Source organism: Salminus brasiliensis, chromosome 11, assembly GCF_030463535.1.
Source record: "Salminus brasiliensis chromosome 11, fSalBra1.hap2, whole genome shotgun sequence".
Classification (NCBI taxonomy): Eukaryota; Metazoa; Chordata; class Actinopteri; order Characiformes; family Bryconidae; genus Salminus; species Salminus brasiliensis.
This window is the reverse complement of record NC_132888.1, coordinates 18,579,870-18,600,519: the sequence shown is the minus strand read 5'-3', so window position 1 is coordinate 18,600,519 and position 20,650 is coordinate 18,579,870. Positions and strand designations below refer to the sequence as shown.

Sequence of the window (20,650 nt, the reverse complement as noted above, 5' to 3'; positions counted from 1 at the left end):
TTCACAACACAAGTAACAAGAAGAAGAAACAAACAAAGTTCCACCCCTTCCATCCCACTTCACTCTGATAGGATGCACCAAGATGCCTAGTTAGCAGTGGTTACCACAAAAAACAGCAAATTAAAGACTCTCAGAGGAAATTATTCCCATAAACTGAATATATATATTTATATTGTATATAAATCATACCATTCTTTTTCATCCTGGGTCCTACTGCGTACTTGTAAAAACAGTCCGGCCAGCTTAACCCGGAAGGGTCAAAGGAGGGCTTAAGTAACAGCATGGCTCAGTGACAGGTCATGACCCAAAAGGGGATAGGAGTCATGCAGAAGATAGAAATCCAGCAGGGGGCTAGATCTTGCTTAGCAAAGGAATCTGTCTGGGTGGTTCCACTAACTACACCCTATGACCTCCAGGATGAGGAATATGCTTTTGAAGGTGGCCTCCCATGTTCCACATACTTGTGTAAACTCCTGACCTGGTGGTCCATACATCTGCAGTCACACCCAACGGACTGCATCCTATGGGCCTACTGTTCTAGATGATTCATTCATGACTTGAGGCTGCAGAGACTAGTCATGTTAATACCTAAACTGCAGCATGTTAAAGATGCTTTGAATTGAAAAGATTTATGTACATAAAAATGATGTTAAAAGTTAAGGATGTATCATTTTACCAATCTAGATTTTTTTGGTCTTTTTTGGTAGGACACTGTGTGGCCTAAATGAATATGTGAAATGCACCCGCTCATTCATTAGCCCATATAAATAATAGTATTTGCTATTGAGCTAGAATTTGTCATTCTTACAATATCTAATTTATGAATCTGTTGTGAAGCCCATTAATGACAATATGAGGCATCTGCAACACAAATCGAATGAAATAATAATATAACAAAATATTTTAAATATATATATTATCATAAAATAATACCACAAAAATAATAAACTGACCAATGGCCAACTGCTTGTTCCAATCTTGGCGAATGTTGATTGCACACACCTACTAAAAACATAGAGGACACATGTCTAGACATATCACAATCAGGGCAATACAGGGCAAGAATCACATGCAAAAGTATGTTTTTGACAACATACCAGTGCATGAACACTCACAGTGAGGAAAGTACAGATTTTTTTTACAAATCTAAATAATCAACATGGGCAAGATTATGTCGATTAGAGGTTCTGAATGTCGATGAATTGCCCAGCCCTAGTGCTGACTATCGTAAAAGTGCATTCTCACCAGCACTGAGCTGAACCAGGGTTCACATGGAAGCAGGCAGAGGCCAGTGAATTTTGGCTGCCCGTTCATTTGTTCAGTGCACACCCAAAGTGCAGATGGAGCGTTCACTTGTGTCAAAACAGACCGAACTGAACAAGAACGTCCTTAATCTAAAATGCAAGTCTTAGTCCTGATATGAGGTAACCACTAAAAATAACAAACCTCGTTATTAAAAACTGCTACAACGTAGTAAACATGGCCTGCACCTGTGATAAGTACAGTAGTTCTTGAAAGCAAGGGGCTACTGAAGGGCCATGCTGCAGAAAAATAGCTCCAGCTGCATGAAAGTACTGCAGTTATATAAATGAAACCACAGTTAAGGTTCAGTCTTCAGTTCACTGTGAGGTGTTATGAAGAATGAGGGCAATGGAGACAATCTGGCCTAATCAATATGCTCCAAAATCATTGCAGAGCTGTTGCAAAACAAGAAGAAATGAGTCAAGAGAGGAATCGCTTTTCATCACTGAGCAGCGCGATGGGGGAATCCGAAGCCAGTAAATACAATCTGCTCCGCCACAGCTGCTGCACAATAAAAACTAAAAACGTACTGTAGCATTCCAGCGCTGGAGAACGATACAAAGCACTGCGCTATAACTGGGCTGATGAGTGTGGGAACAGAAGACGGCCTGTCTGCTGGCCCAGCATGCACTGCGCCCTCACTCTCTCTGACAGGTCATGTGTGGCTGGTTCACCACAGGGGCTGGACTTCTACCTCAGAGCCCGGCCGCTTTAAGCTCCGGGTAAAATGACATCCGTATGCAGGCTAACGTGCCGGCCGGTGCCAAGAAAATAGACACAACAGCGCTGTGCGTGAAAACAGGGACTGCATTCCATTTAGATGAGAGGACAGGCTTTTAGGGGCGAAGAAGAGCGGAAGGCAAGGCAGCTAAAGTGTGAGAAAATCGAGGTCAACCCTCTACTATAAGCAATGTGTTTTACAATTAGGGCAAAGAGTGAGGATCAAGAATGAGGCACTGATGGAGAGGCAGATTCCAGCACCGGAACTGCCTGATTAACTCCCATTCTCTTCATTACAGGCAAATCGAATTTTAGGGAAAGCCTCCAAGCGCCTGAGGAGAGAACAAAACCTTGGCTCCGAAAGCTCTGCATTTTACAGACATTACAACGCAAGATGCCTCGAGGACACCCAAGGACCTTTGTACGTTTTCTGTTTCAACACAGCAAAGTGGATCTCCCAGGAGGGCTTGCGAAAGGCGCCATGTTCGATTTCTGGAGCTCAGTTAGGTCACCAGAGGGGCTGTAATGTGAGGGGTCGGCTGAAGGAAGCAGTGTGAAAACATGGCCCTCTGCGGGAGAGCAGGCATAAAAAAAACGAAGAAACATGGCAGGTATGAGGAGGATTCTTCCCAAGAACTCAGTAACACTCCCCTGGTCACACCCCCGCCAACCGCTAGCTCATCAATAAAACCACAGCCCGATTCACGTCATTTACTCTTGACTGGTGTCAGAAACCAGCTGACAAACAGCCCTGGTGCCAGAGGCTTCTACACACAGCAGCGATGACGAGCTGAAGCGGTGCTAAAAAATGATGTGGAAAGTGGGCTAGCCAACTGAAGACGACATATAAACACTACGCACTGCTTGGTCATTAACTATCATAAAGCAGACAGAGAGGCATATACACACACAAAGGCTTTTATATATAAAAAAGTCCCTCTGAGATCACTCCAGTGCTCCCTGAATGAACTCAGGGTGTGATAAACCATATGCTCCCTCTCTGTTTGTAAGGAAAAAAAAAGTTATGACTGGAGCTTGTTAAAAGCAGTGCAGGATAGTAGTGAAGATAGTCTGCTGGAGAGGATCAAAAAACAAACGCTCCCTCTTGGCTGCAGCCTGAACATTGTCCTCTTCGCAGGAATCGTCTAGGGCCTGGGCCAGCCATTGTGTCTGATTCACATTAAACAGATAGGAGGCTACTGCCACCCAGGCAGTTGCTTCTCTGCAAAGTAACTCTGACTCACTGAGAGGAACTGAAATTCCTGGTATGGGCAATACAGACAATTCCTTAGCCACAAAAGGTTCTTTGAGCGATGCCATAGAGGAACCATGTCTGCACCCTGAGATGTGTGTGAGTATGACAAATCTTTAAATTGGTACATTTACATAGAGTGAAGGTTCACCCACACACCCCTATTATCATACATGGTTCTTTATGAAAGCAAATGTATATGAAAGCTAGCATGGGGTCTAGCTTGTTTGCTAAATTACCTTACCTGTTGCTTATTCTCTAACTGAAAATTCCCTTAAAACAGCAAAAAAAAATACACAAACCAGACATAACATTAACATCCTTGTTTCTACACTCACTGTCCATTGTATCAGCTCCACCGATCATATAAAGCACATTGTAGTCTGTAGTCGATCTGTTTTGCATACTTTCTTAGCCCATGTTTCGGACCCCACAGGACCACCACAGAGCAGGTATTATTTGGGGGGTTATTTGGGTCATTCTTAGCAGTGCAGTGACACTGACATGGTGGCGGTGTGTTAGTGTCTGATGTGCTGGTACGCGTGGATTAGACACTCTTACCTAGTTGGTCCACCTTGTAGATGTAACGTCAAAGACGGGAGCTGCACAGTTTGTGTCGGTCATCCACTAGTCCTTCATCAGTGGTCACAGGACGCTGCCCACAGGACACCGTTGGCTGGATATTTGTCCAGCAGCAACGCTGAGGTTTTTAAACACTCCAGCAGCACTGCCGTGTCTGATCCACTCGTACCAGTGCAACACACACTAAGACGCCACCACCAAGTCTGTGTCACTGCAGTTCTGAGAATGACCTACGACCCAGATAATAACTGCTCTGTGGTGGTCCTTTGGGGTCTTGACCATTGGAGAACAGCATGAAAGGAGGCTAACAAAGCATGCAGAGAAACAGATGGACTGCAGTCTTTAGTACTTACAGAACTACAAAGTGCTCCTATATGGTAAGTAGAGCTGATATAATGGACAATGAGTGTAGAAACAAGGATGTTAATGTTATGGCTGATCGATGTATGTTGTAGTGAAAATTTGTGATTTATTAGTTAGTTCACACAGTGTTCACACTGTGCGTGACTTCATTGTACAAAATTGAAGAGGAAGGATGGAAGAAAAAGGAAAAGAGCAGCAGAACACTGACCTGTTGAACTCATAGATGTCCTCTATGTTACAGAAGAGGGTGCTGACCTCCTCTGGTTTGAGTGGCAGGTCTCCACAGTCAATGATGCAGCCCAGATAGTCCTGAGAGAGACAAAAGAGAGAGGAAGTGTGCAGTGAAAATTTGAGGTGTAATTAGCCCAGTAATGAGCCACCACAAGAACATTAGTAGATTAATGTGCTGCAGCTATCACATAAAGGGAGGCCTTCCTATTCTTAGACTCCTGACCAAGGTGTTTATGGGATTTGAACTTATGCTCTCCTGTCTCTTGCCAAGCAAGCAGTTCAGGAAAGAGTGGAAAGGTAAATTTACTCAGAACTATGTTTTTATGTAGTGTAATTTCACAGCTCTAGAGTGGCCCTACAGTCTAAATGCCTGTTCATCAAGTGTAAGGAGATCATGAGGTCAAGTCCCAGGAAGGGCTTAGTGCTTAGTGCATTGTCAAAACTCTCCAAGTTGACTAAATATTTTACAGTATACCTTGAGTTTCTTTATTTGTGTGCAGATTCTACAGTCTAAAAAGACTAGGCCTATATAATGGTTGTGGCTCCCTTCTTCACAGCAGGATGTTCATCTCACCTCTGACAAGGCTAAGCATTGTTGTAATTTAATTTCCACAGCGGCTTTCTACATGAGAGAAAAGGTCAGACTTGAGCCTCTAAGATCTTCCATGTAAACAAACCAAGCGGCCCAAGAAAGCAAAACACAATTAATATAGTGGTAAAAGGCCCTCCCTCTTACAATATTTATCTTCCCTCTCGTGTGCCTCTGACCTGGGAAATAAAGCCACAAGCTGGTCTCATGAGAAAATGAATCTTCTCTCTCATCGCTGCTGTGATACACACAGCCAAGGGTCTCCATTTAGCCCAGCCGAGAGGTGCCTGCCAGGACACACACATGTGGACACGCCCAGGATGTCAGAGCTAGACTGGGCTGACCATGCAGTGGTCAACTCAGCAGTACACTGCCCATCAACAGTTTGTGATCTCTTAATTTCATGGGTCACGTTTGTTACCTTCCGACTAGCCTATCAAAGCTTTGCCCACTGGTGGGGAGCTAGCAACAGTTGCTTTTCGGGACATAACACTGAACATGAAAATGACCTCTGAACTTCTGATGATGTAACTGTTTTTGAAAATGTTCTCAAATGTTTCTGAACGGGTAGTACAGTGTAACGACACCAGATCGTCTCTGGCCCAAACACTGGAATTTGGACCTTTGCTGTGAGCTAATACTTGAAACAGTCAGAGGTGGTGAATATCACTCATTAAAGTGTGGCTCTAAACTTTTAAAACTAAGAATGCGGCCATGATCCAGTTACTTTATTGACGTAATGTGGAAAACAGTCTTCTCAATCGCAGCACAGCATCTATAAATACTAAATGTTCTACAATACAGCTATGTCAGCTGCGCCTGAGGCCAGTAGCCAACACTGGTTCCAGCCAATTGATACGTTTTTGGCCATAGTTTGTCTGGTCCCAGGCTGGCACCAGACTTCTGTTAGGCTGGTGTTGCTAATCAAGAGTGTCCGTCAGCACCTTATCAGTGTCTGTTTGGCCTCATTAACCTCTAATTGGGCAGCTTTTTAGCACAAACAAACATTATCTGATAATTCCACACCCGTTCGGCGAGTTCTTCTGAACTGTGAAGGCCTGGAGAAATTGGAAGTGCCACGGCTGGCATTAACTACTGATGCAATCTGCCCTGAGAAAATAGAGACCCCATAGCTAATAGAACAAGGGGCCACCAGGCGAAAACTAAACAACCTAAAAAAGGCTCTAGTCTCGACTACTACAATAAATAGCTATAAACAAACAAACATTTTGAGGCATGCAAGACGATGTGGCGGTTGGCTGCCCCCCTCCTTCGGTCCCCATGGCTCTCTGCTGCATTCCTGCAGTGCGTAATGGGGTGCTTTTCCTCGCCCGTGTTTGTTTCCAGAGCCACCGGGGTGTTGGGGAAGGCAAACAGGCCCGAGGTGGGGCAAAACGAGGTGGAAAATTAGGGGCCCGGCGCATTCATCACCTTTTAAAGGCAAAGACGAAGTCGGGACACTGTAATTACACTGATTTACAGTCTGCCACGGGCCAGAAAGAATTCCCCTGACGCGGGTGCTGCCTGGGAGCAGAAGGGGAGAGGCAGACGAAGGGTTGAGTGAGGGATGTCAGAGTGAAACATAAGGATCAGAGTAGGGGAGACTTCACAAAACAGGATTTCTGATTACATTTGAGGTTAAGCTCAAAATGAAAACTGTCCAATAGAAATGCTTTTATTTCATCTGATAACTCTACACTCAGCAGCAGAGAAAATGCTAATTTACGAAAGGTGCGAGTTTAAATGCAAACTAATACATAAAGTACAAAGGAATAATGAAGTAAAACACTATACATTAATGTTTAGATGCAAAACATAATTGATGTGTCAGCCCGGCATATTACATGTAAAATGTATAATTCTGCAGGTTACAGCACATTTAAATGTTATGATTAAATCCAGCAAAACTGAAGATAAGTTGAAAATTTGTTAACTTATTTTTACTTAGAAAATCAACAAAACATGTTCTTTAAAAACAAAAATGTAAAAAAAAAAATGTATTAATAGTGTGGCCAATACTACACACAAAATGTGCTATATCAATGGATAAGTCACAAGAAAAAGAATGTGGATCCATTTATAAAACCTCAACACAAACTGGAAAAGCTGAATAAACTAAATACCAAATCCAGAACTGAACACGGACATGAACAACACAACACACGACCAACAGACCAAACACAAGACCTGACTAAGAGACAAAGAAACACAACGCCTACTTATAGGAAAACAAGGCACAGGTAGAAGCACTAATAAAGAAAGTGGGACTTGGGCAGAGACAGGATTGTGTGCAGGCATTTAGGACATGGGTCAGGGTACTAATACAAAATGAGCGGGCCATAATGTCCTCTACAGCTCTACAGTTTCTCATTAGGTCGACTGGTATTATTATTGCCAATGTTCTGTAAAGTTTGCTCATCCTAGCAACAGCAGCATATGGACAGGTCTGTTTGGGGTTAATAATTTGGCTAACTGAAGAAATTCAGCTTTGTGGAATACTCCCTAGACGTTAAGCCTCAGCTTCTTTGCTTATTCACATCCAAAGGCTTATTACTCAGTAATTACATGGAAAACAATTCAGAGTAATTGGGTTATTATTAAATTATAAGAGTGTGTAATAGACGTTTGGACCTGCAGGCCGGTCATGTTCTGGGATTAATGGACGGCAGTGGATAAACAACTTTGAGAGAGTCGACCACAAGAGAAACAGAAGAAGAATGGGTTTATAAGAAAGAAAGAAGGAAAGAAAGAAAGGAAAGAATAGAAAGAAAGAGAAAGTGCTGAGAGGGATTCTGGAGAGGAAGGTGAACAAAGGAAAGGGAAGGAAAGAGGCAGGGAGTGAGAGAGAGAGAGAGAGAGAGAGAGAGAGAGTCACTAAGAGTTGCACTCTCTCTGAGCCTTTGTCTGAGAAACTAGGTCAGAGTTTGGAGGAGAAGAAGTGTGTCCCTCTCTCTTGTGAGCGGGGCCCCTCTGCTTGTGCCCCAGAATGGGGGTTACAGCCAAAGCCCCCCCTCCCCAATTTCCTGTCCTATTTGGCTGGGATACAGTGCAAAGGAAAAGGGGGCTTCACTCAGTCTGTTTCCCCAAATGTTCCCCCATTCTCCACATACACACACACAAACACACACACACACACACACACACATATTCACATACATTCGAAAGCACTCACAAATAAGAAAAAGTCATACAATGGACAACACACACACACAGACACACACACACACACACACACACACACACACACACACACACTCACACACACACACACACACATAAAGGAAAGCTCTTTCAAGCCTTTTAAAGCAGGTTTGACATCATCGTTCAAGGGGCTTTCTATCAAAACCAGACGGCTATTACTAACAGCAGCTCAGCGAGGGATCCAGACCAATCATATGTGCAAATTCCCGAGTCAGCAGTGTGTCACACAAACCCCCACCCAGCAGCTATGTCCCGTTCTGAAGCTGCAGACTGATAAAACTGCAGTTTTCTGTTCTTGTCCTCTCTCTGATCACAGCTGAAGGCATCTCTTCACCTGGCTGTCTCTGGATCGTAACTCAGTCAACTGATCAGGGAAATAAGAATATACCACAAAGTGATGGGCTACACTTCAGGCGTTTCACTTTATGCACTCCAATCATGCTTGATTCCCTTCCCGACAATCACAAATGCATGCGCATACACACATCACTCTCAACGCAACTCTCCGCACAGTGCACCTGACCGACACCTGTTAATGGTCAGCATAGGCAACATGCCCGCTACTTCAAAAGCCTGCATAAAAATCCTGCTCACGGGCCCCCGGTAAGAATGACCCCGTCACTCACCGCGGGATCTGCCCACGCTCCTGGCTCAGAGGCAGGGTTGCCATAAAAAAGCTAAACATCAGCTTGATCATGAATCTGAGAAAGAAACATTTGGCTGTCTGGGAGAAATGTCTTGCTGCTAACCACCGTGTCTACTCTCAATTTCTGATTGCTGTCAAAGGCTTTGATGACAAGCACAGATACAGTGGGCTCCAAAAGTCTGAGACCACATTGGAAATCGGAGAAGCTTTGCTTTTAAATGTGGAAATAAATACTTAAAAGCTTCGTCAATTTGAAAATCTAAAAGTTTAAATTACTATCCAGGAACTATCTAAAGAACTATCCAGGAGACTTTTTCTGGGACAAAATAAATACTCAAATTTAAGCAAATGTGAGACATTGACATTATGAACTGTTACAGACCTTATTTTTAATCATTTCTCTTTCACAGAAGCTTGTGTAGAGATGACGCTTGGATCTCATCTATTCATCAGACAAACTTCTGGAATCCATGCAGCTCAAGTGCATGCTATCATTAAAGAAATACGGGGGCCGAAAACACTCATCTTACTTTTCACTCAAGTTGCTGATGGTGTTGGAAAGGTGTTTTTCACACAAGAAAAACACAAAGATTGGAAATGAAGCGCTTCAAATCTGCCCAAACACGATTTTTATCATGTGGTAACTAGCTAGATTTAGCCAAGTAAGCTTGGCTGACCACTCTAGGCCTTCAGAAAGTCCTTGACACGCCCCATCAGTAGTGGAAAATGCCAGGACTCGTTCGTCACTGCAAAACTGCAATAAAAAACAAAGTAATATAAATGTTAAAGCAACACTATACTGTACAACACTGTACAGACAGGAAGGGTAATTTGAGCTTTGAGACACCACTAAAGAACACGTTCTTCTGGAGGAGCTGAGAGATACAGAACCATCACTGAAAGTGTAAGAAGCATGTGGGTAACTTCACCAAAGTTACATACTGCATGTGCCGAGCCTGGAGTGGCAACAACAGCGAGGCAATTCTCCATATTACAGATCAGTGGAGCATCAACATGATTTGTCCGGTGTTATTTTACGGTAAAAATGCTACATTGTTGATTTAGTGTTTGTTACAAGCTTCAGATAAAGCATTTTTTCACAAGCTTTGAGGGGACGCCACAACATTTTCATAGGCATTAGTGTGAGCTTAGTGCTATTGGAAATTTCTCTATTTCTTTTTTTGACTGAAATTTGATATTTAAAGCTAAAACAGTTTTACATAACAGTAAAAATGGCTTACTACATATGGTGCTAAAACATCATGCTAGCAATTGGCTAAAGAAAGATTTTTAAGGTTACAACTGCAGAAAAATGTTAAATTCCTTACATGAATAAAGTCATTCAATAAATTGATGTTTGCTTGATGTACCATGGTAGAAAACACCACAGCCCACAATTATGGTATATTCTATCAAATTCTAATTTTATGCCACTTCATAAAAGCTGTTTCACTTCAAGTTGTGTATAATACCACCTAACATGGTGAAATCACTGTAACGCATGACCCTGATTGGCTAATTCAACTCTTCTCAGAGGAACCATCATTCATCGTGTGGCTAGCAGACATTATGCAAAATCCCTAACATTACTGACCCACTCACCTTCCACCTGTCTTGACAGAAGCCCAGTGACCTGCTGCAGAGGTCATTGTTTCAGGCAGCTCGACTCCACATGGAAAATGACAAATGTGTTGAGAGTCTCTACAAAGAGATCTCTTATACTGTTCACCACCATCTGATCCTTGTGTTTGTGTGTGTGTCTGTGTGTGTATATGAAAGTGTATGTGAGATATGAACAACAGCCTCCTCATTGTCCCAGGTCGGCCGACCCCAGCAAGAAACAGTGCAAACATGCGTTTGAAGTGACAGATTAAATTTACGGTTGCTTTTATCTGCTGCCATGGCCTCCACCGCTCCACCTGAGAGTGTGATGAATGGCACCACCACATCTCACAGTGATCAGGAGAAAATGGCCGTTGGCAGGGCCAAATATCCAGCTCTTCCCTCCTATCAGCTATGTGGCTCATATATAACCTCTGGAGTAAATATAATACCATTAACGCAGAAGTAAAGGCCTTTGTGTCAGTTCGAATTCCTAGAGCTCGGCAGAAGCGCCTCAGGCACGTAAGCTTTGGGAAGAGACAGGCTGGATATAAAAATCTCCTGGTGTCTGTCTCTCGTCCAAGTGGCTATGTTACACTTCAAAGCATTCGGCGTGAAAGGTGTACACTGCCTGTCAAAAGTTGGGGGCACCTAGTTTAGAAAAATATTTCTAAAGCAATGATTCAGCTGAAAATCTAACCTTCACAATCTTTAGCTTTTCACAGATTTAGTGGAGTAAAGTAGTTTACGGCTTTAGTTTTGCACTGGAGCTATAAGGCAAATGTGGCTAACGGGTAGTGTAATATATTTATAGCTTCTAGGTTCGCATTGAGGTTTGCATAGATAGTCATCATACACTTGCCTCAAACCACACTGAATAGTAATCTCAAATAGTATTTTTTATACCATGCATTCTATGTTTAAATGTTTGAATGGTTTAAGCCTTTGTATAATGTTGGGAAGTGAAAATGTGAGATATGTCAAAAATAATGGACAGAGCTGTAGATGATTCTGATATAACTGTAGATCACCTGAGAAAGCCATGGAAAATCAAGAATGAAGTTTGCTAAGTGATCACTGACTTTACACTGCAGCTATCCATTACTACTGATCAACCTTAAAAGGTACAACACCAAAAATCGGATACATTAGATTTCACCAAAGAAGCGAGCAGGTCTGTTTGCTAGCACATTTTCTTTTATAAATGGAAGCATGGTCAATTGAATTTGTTTTTTGGGAAGAAAAAAGCAGTTGGTGCTAGTAGAACAATTACAATTAGTGAAATGGAGAGTGCAGTGCAGTGCAGTAAATGTGTTTTCAGTAACCGTAGTACAAAGACACCTGTCTGGAAGATTCAGTCACTGGTCAATCAGTACTCCTGGCTACAAATGCACCATGAAGACGAAACTCGTTATTGAAGAGTATAAGTAAGGGATGGATACAAAATAAATCCCAAGTCACTTCATTTATAAAAGCAATCAAAGGTGAAAACATCCAAGGGGTGAATACTTTTTATACCAGTGAGTAATTATAGTATACGATTCATTTATGTAGTAATAACTTAAATAGCCTGCTAACTTTCCCTTTAATGTATGCGCAGACATGTTACTAAGTACTATGTACTAGCTGTATTAGAAGCTAACATCATCTGTTTCCGTCTGGGAAAATGCTACATTGTTATTGTGTTGACTAGCAAAACAAATTGCCAACAATTAAAACCCATTTGATACTATGTTCAGGACTTCTGTGCTTTACTTTGATGTATAAAACCAAAGGAACACTCAGATTGTTGGGCGTGATGCTCTACAGCAGAGTTCACAGGCGTCCGTCCAGTTTGGCGATTTCCCTGCTAAAGAACACCTGGGTCTGACACACTGGTAGGTGTATTTAAGCAGGAAATCGCTAAACTGTGCTGGACACTGGCCCTTCAATACCGGAACTGACGAATCCTGATCTACAGCACGATAGCTGTGGTGTTATTCACAATAACATACTCCCTCTTGTGTTTTATAGCTTCAATTAATATCCGGAATGTCTCATGTGTCCCAGGTGGTGATCAAATCTTGAGGAAGATCTTTGATGGAAAGCGACGATAAACAGATAATAATGTTATATTGTTCATCGTTTAGGGAATTCTTGCTCCTGAAATACTTGAAGTATTAAGTAAAACATCAAAAAAAGCCCTTTTTTGGGAAGTTTCTAAAACAGTCTCTTATCATTCAATGTAAAACAACAAAAATCTATATCATTGCATAATACTGCAAGAGATGCTATCCTAGGCTGCTAACTTAGCCTTATAACTCTAGAGCAAAACTACAGAAGCAACCTTCGAACATCAAACATGTCTTGGGTGATGGGGTGTATTACCTCCACTATGCTCTTCAGGTCCCTCACATAGGCCTGCTCAGTCTCCACGATTTCCAGTGCCACCCGCTGCAGGCGGGACAGTTTGGGCAGTGGTGTGGAGGGAGTGGCTCCGGGCAGCAAGGACAGGGGAGTGAGGTCCAGGCTGATGTCGGATCCTTGGCGCTGGGGGCACGTGTAGGTGGGCACGGCTCCATAGGGCAGAGAGGAAGAGGACGAGGAGGAGTGCGCGTCCTGCAGTGAGGCGGAGGAGGCTGAAGAACTGAGGCTGGCTGCTCGGTCACTGTCCGAGCACACAGTGTTGACGGAAGTGCAGCTCCCACGGGACGCACCCCCTGACGAGGCCATCCGGCTCACGATCCCACTCAGAGAGGAGACGGAGGAGGGCCGCTTAGCAGCTGAGAGAGAGAAAGAGAGACGTCGACATCAGACAGACAAAAAAAGAGAGGCAGTAAAGAGTGAAAGAGACACACAATGAGAGTCAGAGTGAGAGTGTGTGCAAGAGAGAAAAGAAAAAAAGAAGCATGAGAGTGAGAGAAAGTGAAAGTTAGTTTCAACATGTAAATTACCATCATTACTTTCTCATTCAGATTTCCAAAGAACACAATCAAGTTGGAAAACTAAATTAAAAATCAATCAACTTTTATTTTATTTATATTAACTTTGAACCTGTTTTATAACCGTCATGTTAAGATTTGGACTTTTTTGGATTTAGAACTTTTCCTAACAACTTCACACTCTACATTAGTTTCTATGTTCTATAAGCTCTACAATGCTTCTACACCCCCCACCCCACACACACATTTACTTTATAAAGAATCCTCATAGACACTTCCTACTGATGTACACCGCAACTTTGCACCCTCACATATTTATAGTTTTCACCATATTCTATTTTCTCTTGTTGTAGTGGTAGTCTTCTCTCTGCACTACTGTAGTAACACAACTGCTGCCTTTTGTCTAAATATGTTGTGTGTATGTTTCCCAGATTGTCTTTTATAGGACCATCCTGTTTATTTAGTACATTTCTGGATATTTAGTATATTCTCTATAGTTACTCTAACTACTGTCTTTAGAGTAATTACCTGAGCCTCACTACAAGCACTTCAGTACATGAATATTCTGACATATTATGCAAATAACAAATCAACCTTGACCTGACTTGACTTTACTATGAGTAAAATATATACATTCTAATATGCGAGTCCTGTGAACCTTCACAGGCTGAAAAGTAAAACCGAGAATCTGAAAACAAAGAGACAGAAATGTAAGGTCCAGAATGGCGAACAGAACTGTAGGCGATTCTAAAGCGAGTGAGAAAACTGTAGAACATCAAGAATGAACTTCAGAAAGTGTCAAAGTGTCTGAAGGAAATAATTACAGTCTATTCTCAATCAGTTTATCAGTTTATAATTTATTGATGGTCCAATATTAGCCTGAATGAAATTAAAAATGTAAAATGTAGAAACATACCTTTATAACAGTGAAATCTACTTAATTTATCTACCTATTTTTTAAGTTATAACCAGATTTCCCAATGATGAAGAAAACTAAAGCTCCACTACTGGCACATTCCAGACACTCACATCTTCCTACTTAGTATGCACAAGAAAGTTGTGCAGTACTTGACTATTTTGATCAAGTAAGAGATATATCTTGGTTTTAGACTATTTTAAATGGTTAGGTTACTCTGTGCATTTGAACTGTAATGTAGGCCTATGTTCAGCAGTAGATGCGAGGGCGTTTTCTCGGTACGTGTAAAATTACCAGCCAGTTATCAGTTTCTCGCTTGCCTCAGTAAAGCTGTTCAGAAGTATATGTTTAGAAGAAGTCTCAAATCATGCGGCTTTGCAAACGTTTCCTCTGACGACGGCTAAGGAAACAGTGAAGCCTGAAAAGGTGTGATTGAGCAAAAATACTTTGCACTAATTCACAGCAAAAAAAAAAAGAGAAAAAAGAGAGTCGGCCTGTCAATCAGGCACAGCAAAAATGAACACACGGTGAAAAGACAGGAAACAGGAATCGCAACATCCTGCCCTCAATTTCTTGGATGAACAAACATGCAAACACACAAATCATTCGGACAGAACGCTCCCTGTGTCGCCACTGGTGCATCTAAGACAGTGCAACAATGCGGGATCTGGAAGGATACTGTACATGTGCACATGTTAACAAAGCAGTCTAGCCATCACTGCCAGCAATAACAGGTCATTGTGGATAGAAAGGCTGAACATTGTCTGGGGCTGAATGTGGAGCTACAGGCCCTACAATGGTGGCCCATTTACAGAGTGCAGGCCAACAGAGCTGAACAATCCTCCACTTCCTGTGACCGAGCAGGGCAATGCATTTGACCGTTACCCACTTTCTTGCTCAGCGCCGGCCTGCCAAGCCTGCCCATCATCCATCAAGAGCTCCTTCTAACCGTTAGCTGGAACCGCTCGCAAAAAAACAAAAAAACCCTTCCCCTTACTCCAAGGCTTTGAAAGCACTTTGGCAATATCGATTGTCTAAATTTGATTTAGGCGGCCTCATAAAGTGCTCGAGAGCAAGTGTTTATCTTTCGCTGGCTGCTTCCCAAGATCAACAGTGATATGGCGGCAGTCTCACGTGAAAAAATGCGAAATAGCAGAAGAAGCGAGTAATGCCCTCCACGGCTAAGCATAGATCATTGATAGCTGGACTGGTATGATTAGCGTCGGCTCAGTTCTGGCTTACAGTACTGAGCTGCCAGCTCTTTGACAAGTTTTCTTTCGGTTGTACTGAGCGAAGAAGAAAAAAAGAATGCCCCGACTGAGTTGTTTCAAAGCCTGAAATAAATCCAATTGGACAAATGCATGAAGTGTGACAATGTAAACCTGCTGCATCCTCTGGAACCAACACAGCCCATACTGCTTAAAATCACTACTCAGGATTACTCAGGCTAAGGGCCCTGATACCATCCAGGCTGTAAGAATTGGCTGGGTGCTGCAACAATTTTCATAATTAAGTATAATGGAAACTACTTTTAAGTATGATCATAAATTTCCTGTAATACACAGACTATAAGATGATTTAAGCTGGGGGGAGTCCAAGCACTCCCACTCTATAAATATTCCAGTCTAAATGATTTGAGTTTTCAAGTAATGAAATCTATATTACCAAACTTGACCCTCGTTGTACATAATTCTGACCATGTGTTTGTAATGATCTCTTCAAATTACAGCTACTTCACAGCACATGACTACTTATAGTGCTTTCGCTGTATATAGCTAAAGACTTGCTTTTTAGGTCATTTCAGGCCATTTAGGTCAGGCAAAGGTTCAAGGTATTATGAAGCCTTCAAAAAAATCTTTCATGCTAACATCAACCAGTCCAAATGTAGCCACCTCAGTGATGGGCAGGAATGAAATATTAGGTCTGGTTAATTGGGTAACACAGCAAAGTTCTAGAGAACTTGAAGCCAACAGAACCAGCGACACCTACCTGATTACCAGCAGGCAAATTCTTGGTGAAGACTCAGAGATCGTCTACAAGGAAGGCCAATGGTGATCATCCCCGGCAGTTAGCTAACGGCTTGGTCCTCTTACTCCAGAACCAGAAACTTTTCGAAAAATGTGCAGCCTGCACTGCCACTGGACAAAGGCACTGTGATCAAAGTCACTAAAATCACTATTGATTATTCTCTGTTTCCGATACTGCCAACCGAGTCCTCATCACTCACTATACAGGCTGTCTGCCTGACAAACGGTTCAACTGATATGACTGAAACAGAAAGAGATGTGTGTGTCACACCCACACCCCTTTCTTCCTGCCTAAACACATATCGGTGTGCAGCCTTGCAAAACCAGAAAGACTCTTTACAAACGTTCCTTCCTAAACTGTGATAAACATCTGCAATCATCTGCAAACTAAGGTCATAGAAACAAGACACTGAAACACCAGCCTCTCAGAAGGAAAGCCATCAACCTTCTTCTTGACTAGAACCATTCTCCGCTAGGTCAAAATAACAACCACGTATTTACCAAATTACCATATTTGCTACAATAAGGTCCTTATGGGCTCACAATGAGGTTTCATATGGTGCACCCACTAATATTTTCCAGTAATATTTCTGTGAGCTAAGAGTCGTAAGGTGCTACTTCCTCTATTCGCACATTGCACAGATGTAGAGATGTGGTACTCTGCACCTGGCTGCGAGGATGTGGTCAAACCAGACATCGTATGTTTTTCTCTAAAAGTGTTCAGTGCACACCGCTAGCCTGACAATAAGTACCAACAAAGAGTGTGTTGGCACAAACTCTGAGACGTGATGAATATTTCTGATGCCTTTTGTTTTTAACTGAGGCTTATTTTCTCTATCAGATTACGAATCTATTCCAGAACATTAGAAGTGTGATTTCAGAGTCCATTAACACCATTACAATGTTGGAAACATGCAGTGCTGCTTTCGTGTCGTGTCAAGTTCTCTACCAGGGCCAGGCCAATGTGTTTTCAAGTTGTGGCCGAGTCAGCTAAACCACCGCTGCAGAAGTGAAACCACGTATAGTGACTTTCCAGTAAACAAATTAAAGAAATTAAATTGGACATATTATGAAAAACTCACTTTTTATAGTGCTTATGCAAAACATTTGGGTATCTGGAGAACCTACCAACCCACAGACTAGGAACTCAGACAACCCAGTCTGTTTTTGGTGGGTTGCCTATGTCAGAAAACCATGGGGTATTCAACATGCCGTTTAGATTTGGCTCCCCTTCCTACATCACAAGCAGTCTCCTTAGAATTATATCACTCCCCCCATCTGAGTATCTTTAGCTACTTTGCAGTGGTGCTGGTTCCAGCTCCACCACCAACCCCTAGTTTCAGATGATAGAAGAGCTTAGTAGACAGGGTTTATTTTTGACGGCAACATCCAAGCTACAGTTGGCCGGTTGGCTAAAACCTGTACGTGTGGGCTACCCACTTTGTGTTTCACTGTTTTCCAACCTGGGCCAGTACAATTGAGAGTGAAATGAGAAAATGGGTGTCGGTGTCTCCAGAGTATTTTCCTGATTCTGATTTTATAAAGATTTGCAGGTTAGGGGCGTTAGCATGTTGTGCTAGGTCAAAATGCTTTATGTCCATCAGTTGAAGCTGGCTCTGGTCTTGTAAGCATTAGGATAAGATTTCTGAGCTAAGGTATAACCTTCTAGTGTGGCGGATGCTAACATAGTCGAGTGTAAAGAATTCTATTAGATTCTCTGGCCTTAGCTCAGACTGACGTGATATGCAAGCGCTACTGTTATCATTTAAAGGAACAGGTTCCTAAAATGGTTGTCCTGAATAGGACAATGAAATGTGACGGTGTAATGGTACGATACTGTACAGTCAAATTCATGTAGTGAAGGATTTAAACATGCTAATTGAGCTTTGCATCACTATTGTGATCAGAGCTCATGTTTACAGAGCTCATTCCAGAACTGGCTAACCCTAAACAATAACAACTGTCAGGATATTTCCATGTTATGTTGGCTTTCCCTGATAATGTAAACAAGTATTCTTTGTTAAGTAGGAGGACGCTAAAAATCAGTAGTACTTAATTGTAGGTCAGGACCCTATTCTGGACCTCTAACTAATGTCCTGGATTTTGGCATTCTCAGATATTTTTGAGGGGCAGGGGCGCAAGAAAAAAAGGCAACATAAACTAAACCTAAACGTAAATTTAATTTCCAGCAAATGTAAACACTCTAATGAGAGAAACTGTAAGCATGTTTCAGAGAAAACCAAATGTAGTGCTGAATAAACTCATATCACTGACTAAGCAGGGATTCACACAATATTGTAATGTTATCCACTACACTGTCCAATTGCTATTAACATGTGAATTGCAACTCCATTTAGGTATGAATCAATGTGTTTTAAAACAGCAAAAGCTTGCCTAAAATTACCACTATATCGCTGTTGCCATTTTTCACTTTTTGGCCTATTTTGAATCTAGCAATTGTTCTTTACAATTTCATGATTATTGGACCAGTAGAAATGCTCCAAATGGAATTCACAATTAAGTTTAATTAAGGAATTAAATCATTTTATATTGACTTCAGTTGAAAATTCAGAAGGTTTTTCCTCCTCATTCCTTGACATTTTGGAGATCCAAGGTTGTAGGGACAGCAATGTTATGGAACATTAGACCTTTCTATAAAGATAATCTGTGTTATATTGGTGGGATTTCCAGCACTTTGGTGATGTGTACACAGGTGGTCGGGACTCCATCAGACGTTGCGCTCAGGAGCAATAAGACTTGCAGGACTGGGCTGACCTTTGACCTATTTCTCAGATATGGCCTAGCCCCGTCTTGCTGAAACAGATATTGACCAAAAGCATATTCTATACAACGTAGCACTATAACGATGCATAAAACTGAACTTGATTCAATAAAGGCTTACTTATACTCCTTTGACGTATGCAAAGGAATACATCCATTTCAAACGTTGTCACTGTCACCTGGGGCATTGCCAGGGATTTTGGGTCTCATAAAAAGATATTACACTGGGATCCACAACTCAAAGGATTAATACATTTTTAGGACCCCCGTCTGTTACAGGCCCTGAGAATCGTCCAAGCGCCCTTCATCGTGTCTATATGGCAGTGGTCATGTTTGGCTTGTACTATGAGCAACACTGATACCACAATTTCCAGTAGTAATGCTCTGTTCCATCCATATCTGTAAGCTTTCAGAGGATGTGCACAGATTCGTACGAATTAACACACGGACAGAAGTCTTTGTCTTTATCCGTATTTTACATAAATTAGTATTAGATTAGAGTCTTAGAGGGTTTTTTTTGACAGAGACAGTATTAGGATTACCTGAATGTGTGTTTGTACCAAGTGCGTGTTTGTATGTTTCAGATGTTCAGAATGCATCTACAAAACTAATGATGTACTGCACATAGTGATTTAATTACTCCAATAGAACATTTTCATGACATTTCAAGTCAGTTAAACATGGGTGCATGTACAACCTAACACAATGACCAAGCTGGGACTTGTAGTGTAGTGTCTGAAGGCAAAAGTGCCCGTCTGAATCTTACCATTTCATTTGTAATGGGCACATTTATTTACACATTTATTTACACATGATAAACGAGAGGCCCTGCAAGTGAATGTTCTTCATGGCTTCTTTCTCCTGAGAATTGTGGCAAGAGATACGACTTTCTCTTTAATCAGTTGGATACATATTGCTGTTTGAACTTTTATGGGAATCTGTTGCTTTGCAGAGCAAAGCAATTTAAACATCATTAAATGTTTTTTGCATCACTCAACACAAGAATTAAACGGCCATTTGCCCGATTCCTCACTGATTGGGGATACTGTGTTAATTTCCTTTGATTTTCAGCTGGCAGTGTTTTGGAAGCCACATGCTGACCTTGGTTGCTGGACTTCTTCTGGTTATCCCGGCCCGCTCCCTCAGGCATGGTGTGAATATGGAACAGGAAGTAGAAACCTGCAAAAGATGTTCCATTAGTATTTAAAGTAAAATACCTCAAGCCATAACTCACTTTCTCAATCTTGACCTTAATAATTGCACTGCAAGAATATAATGATCAAATACAGCCCTGTTCTGTTCTTGCCTATAAAAGAGTGCATTAAAAAAACGTGTGATGGTTTGAATGAGTTTTGAGGTTCTGTTTGTATGAAACTTTCTGTGCAGAAAGAAATGTTCCCAATCACTCAACAAGAAATCTCTCAGCGCTGGAGCTGTTAACTCCCAGGTGCACTGCACAACACACTCATACACACTCAAAGCAGTAAACACAGGGTTTGGAAGTTGAGCAGAACTGA

General features: G+C 41.9%; 1 protein-coding gene across 1 annotated transcript in view; it reads right to left on the bottom strand.

The window, feature by feature from the left end:
* Positions 1-20,650, bottom strand: part of plekhg2 (pleckstrin homology domain containing, family G (with RhoGef domain) member 2) — a 48,499-nt gene that overhangs the window by 13,272 nt on the left and 14,577 nt on the right. Inside the window, exons 2-4 of the mRNA XM_072691786.1 lie at positions 20,235-20,312; positions 12,856-13,250; positions 4,428-4,528 (exon numbers count right to left, since the gene is read on the bottom strand). Of these exons, the coding sequence (XP_072547887.1) occupies positions 4,428-4,528; positions 12,856-13,250; positions 20,235-20,283 (545 nt within the window). The 5' untranslated portion in view covers positions 20,284-20,312. The remainder of the gene's footprint in view (positions 1-4,427; positions 4,529-12,855; positions 13,251-20,234; positions 20,313-20,650) is intronic.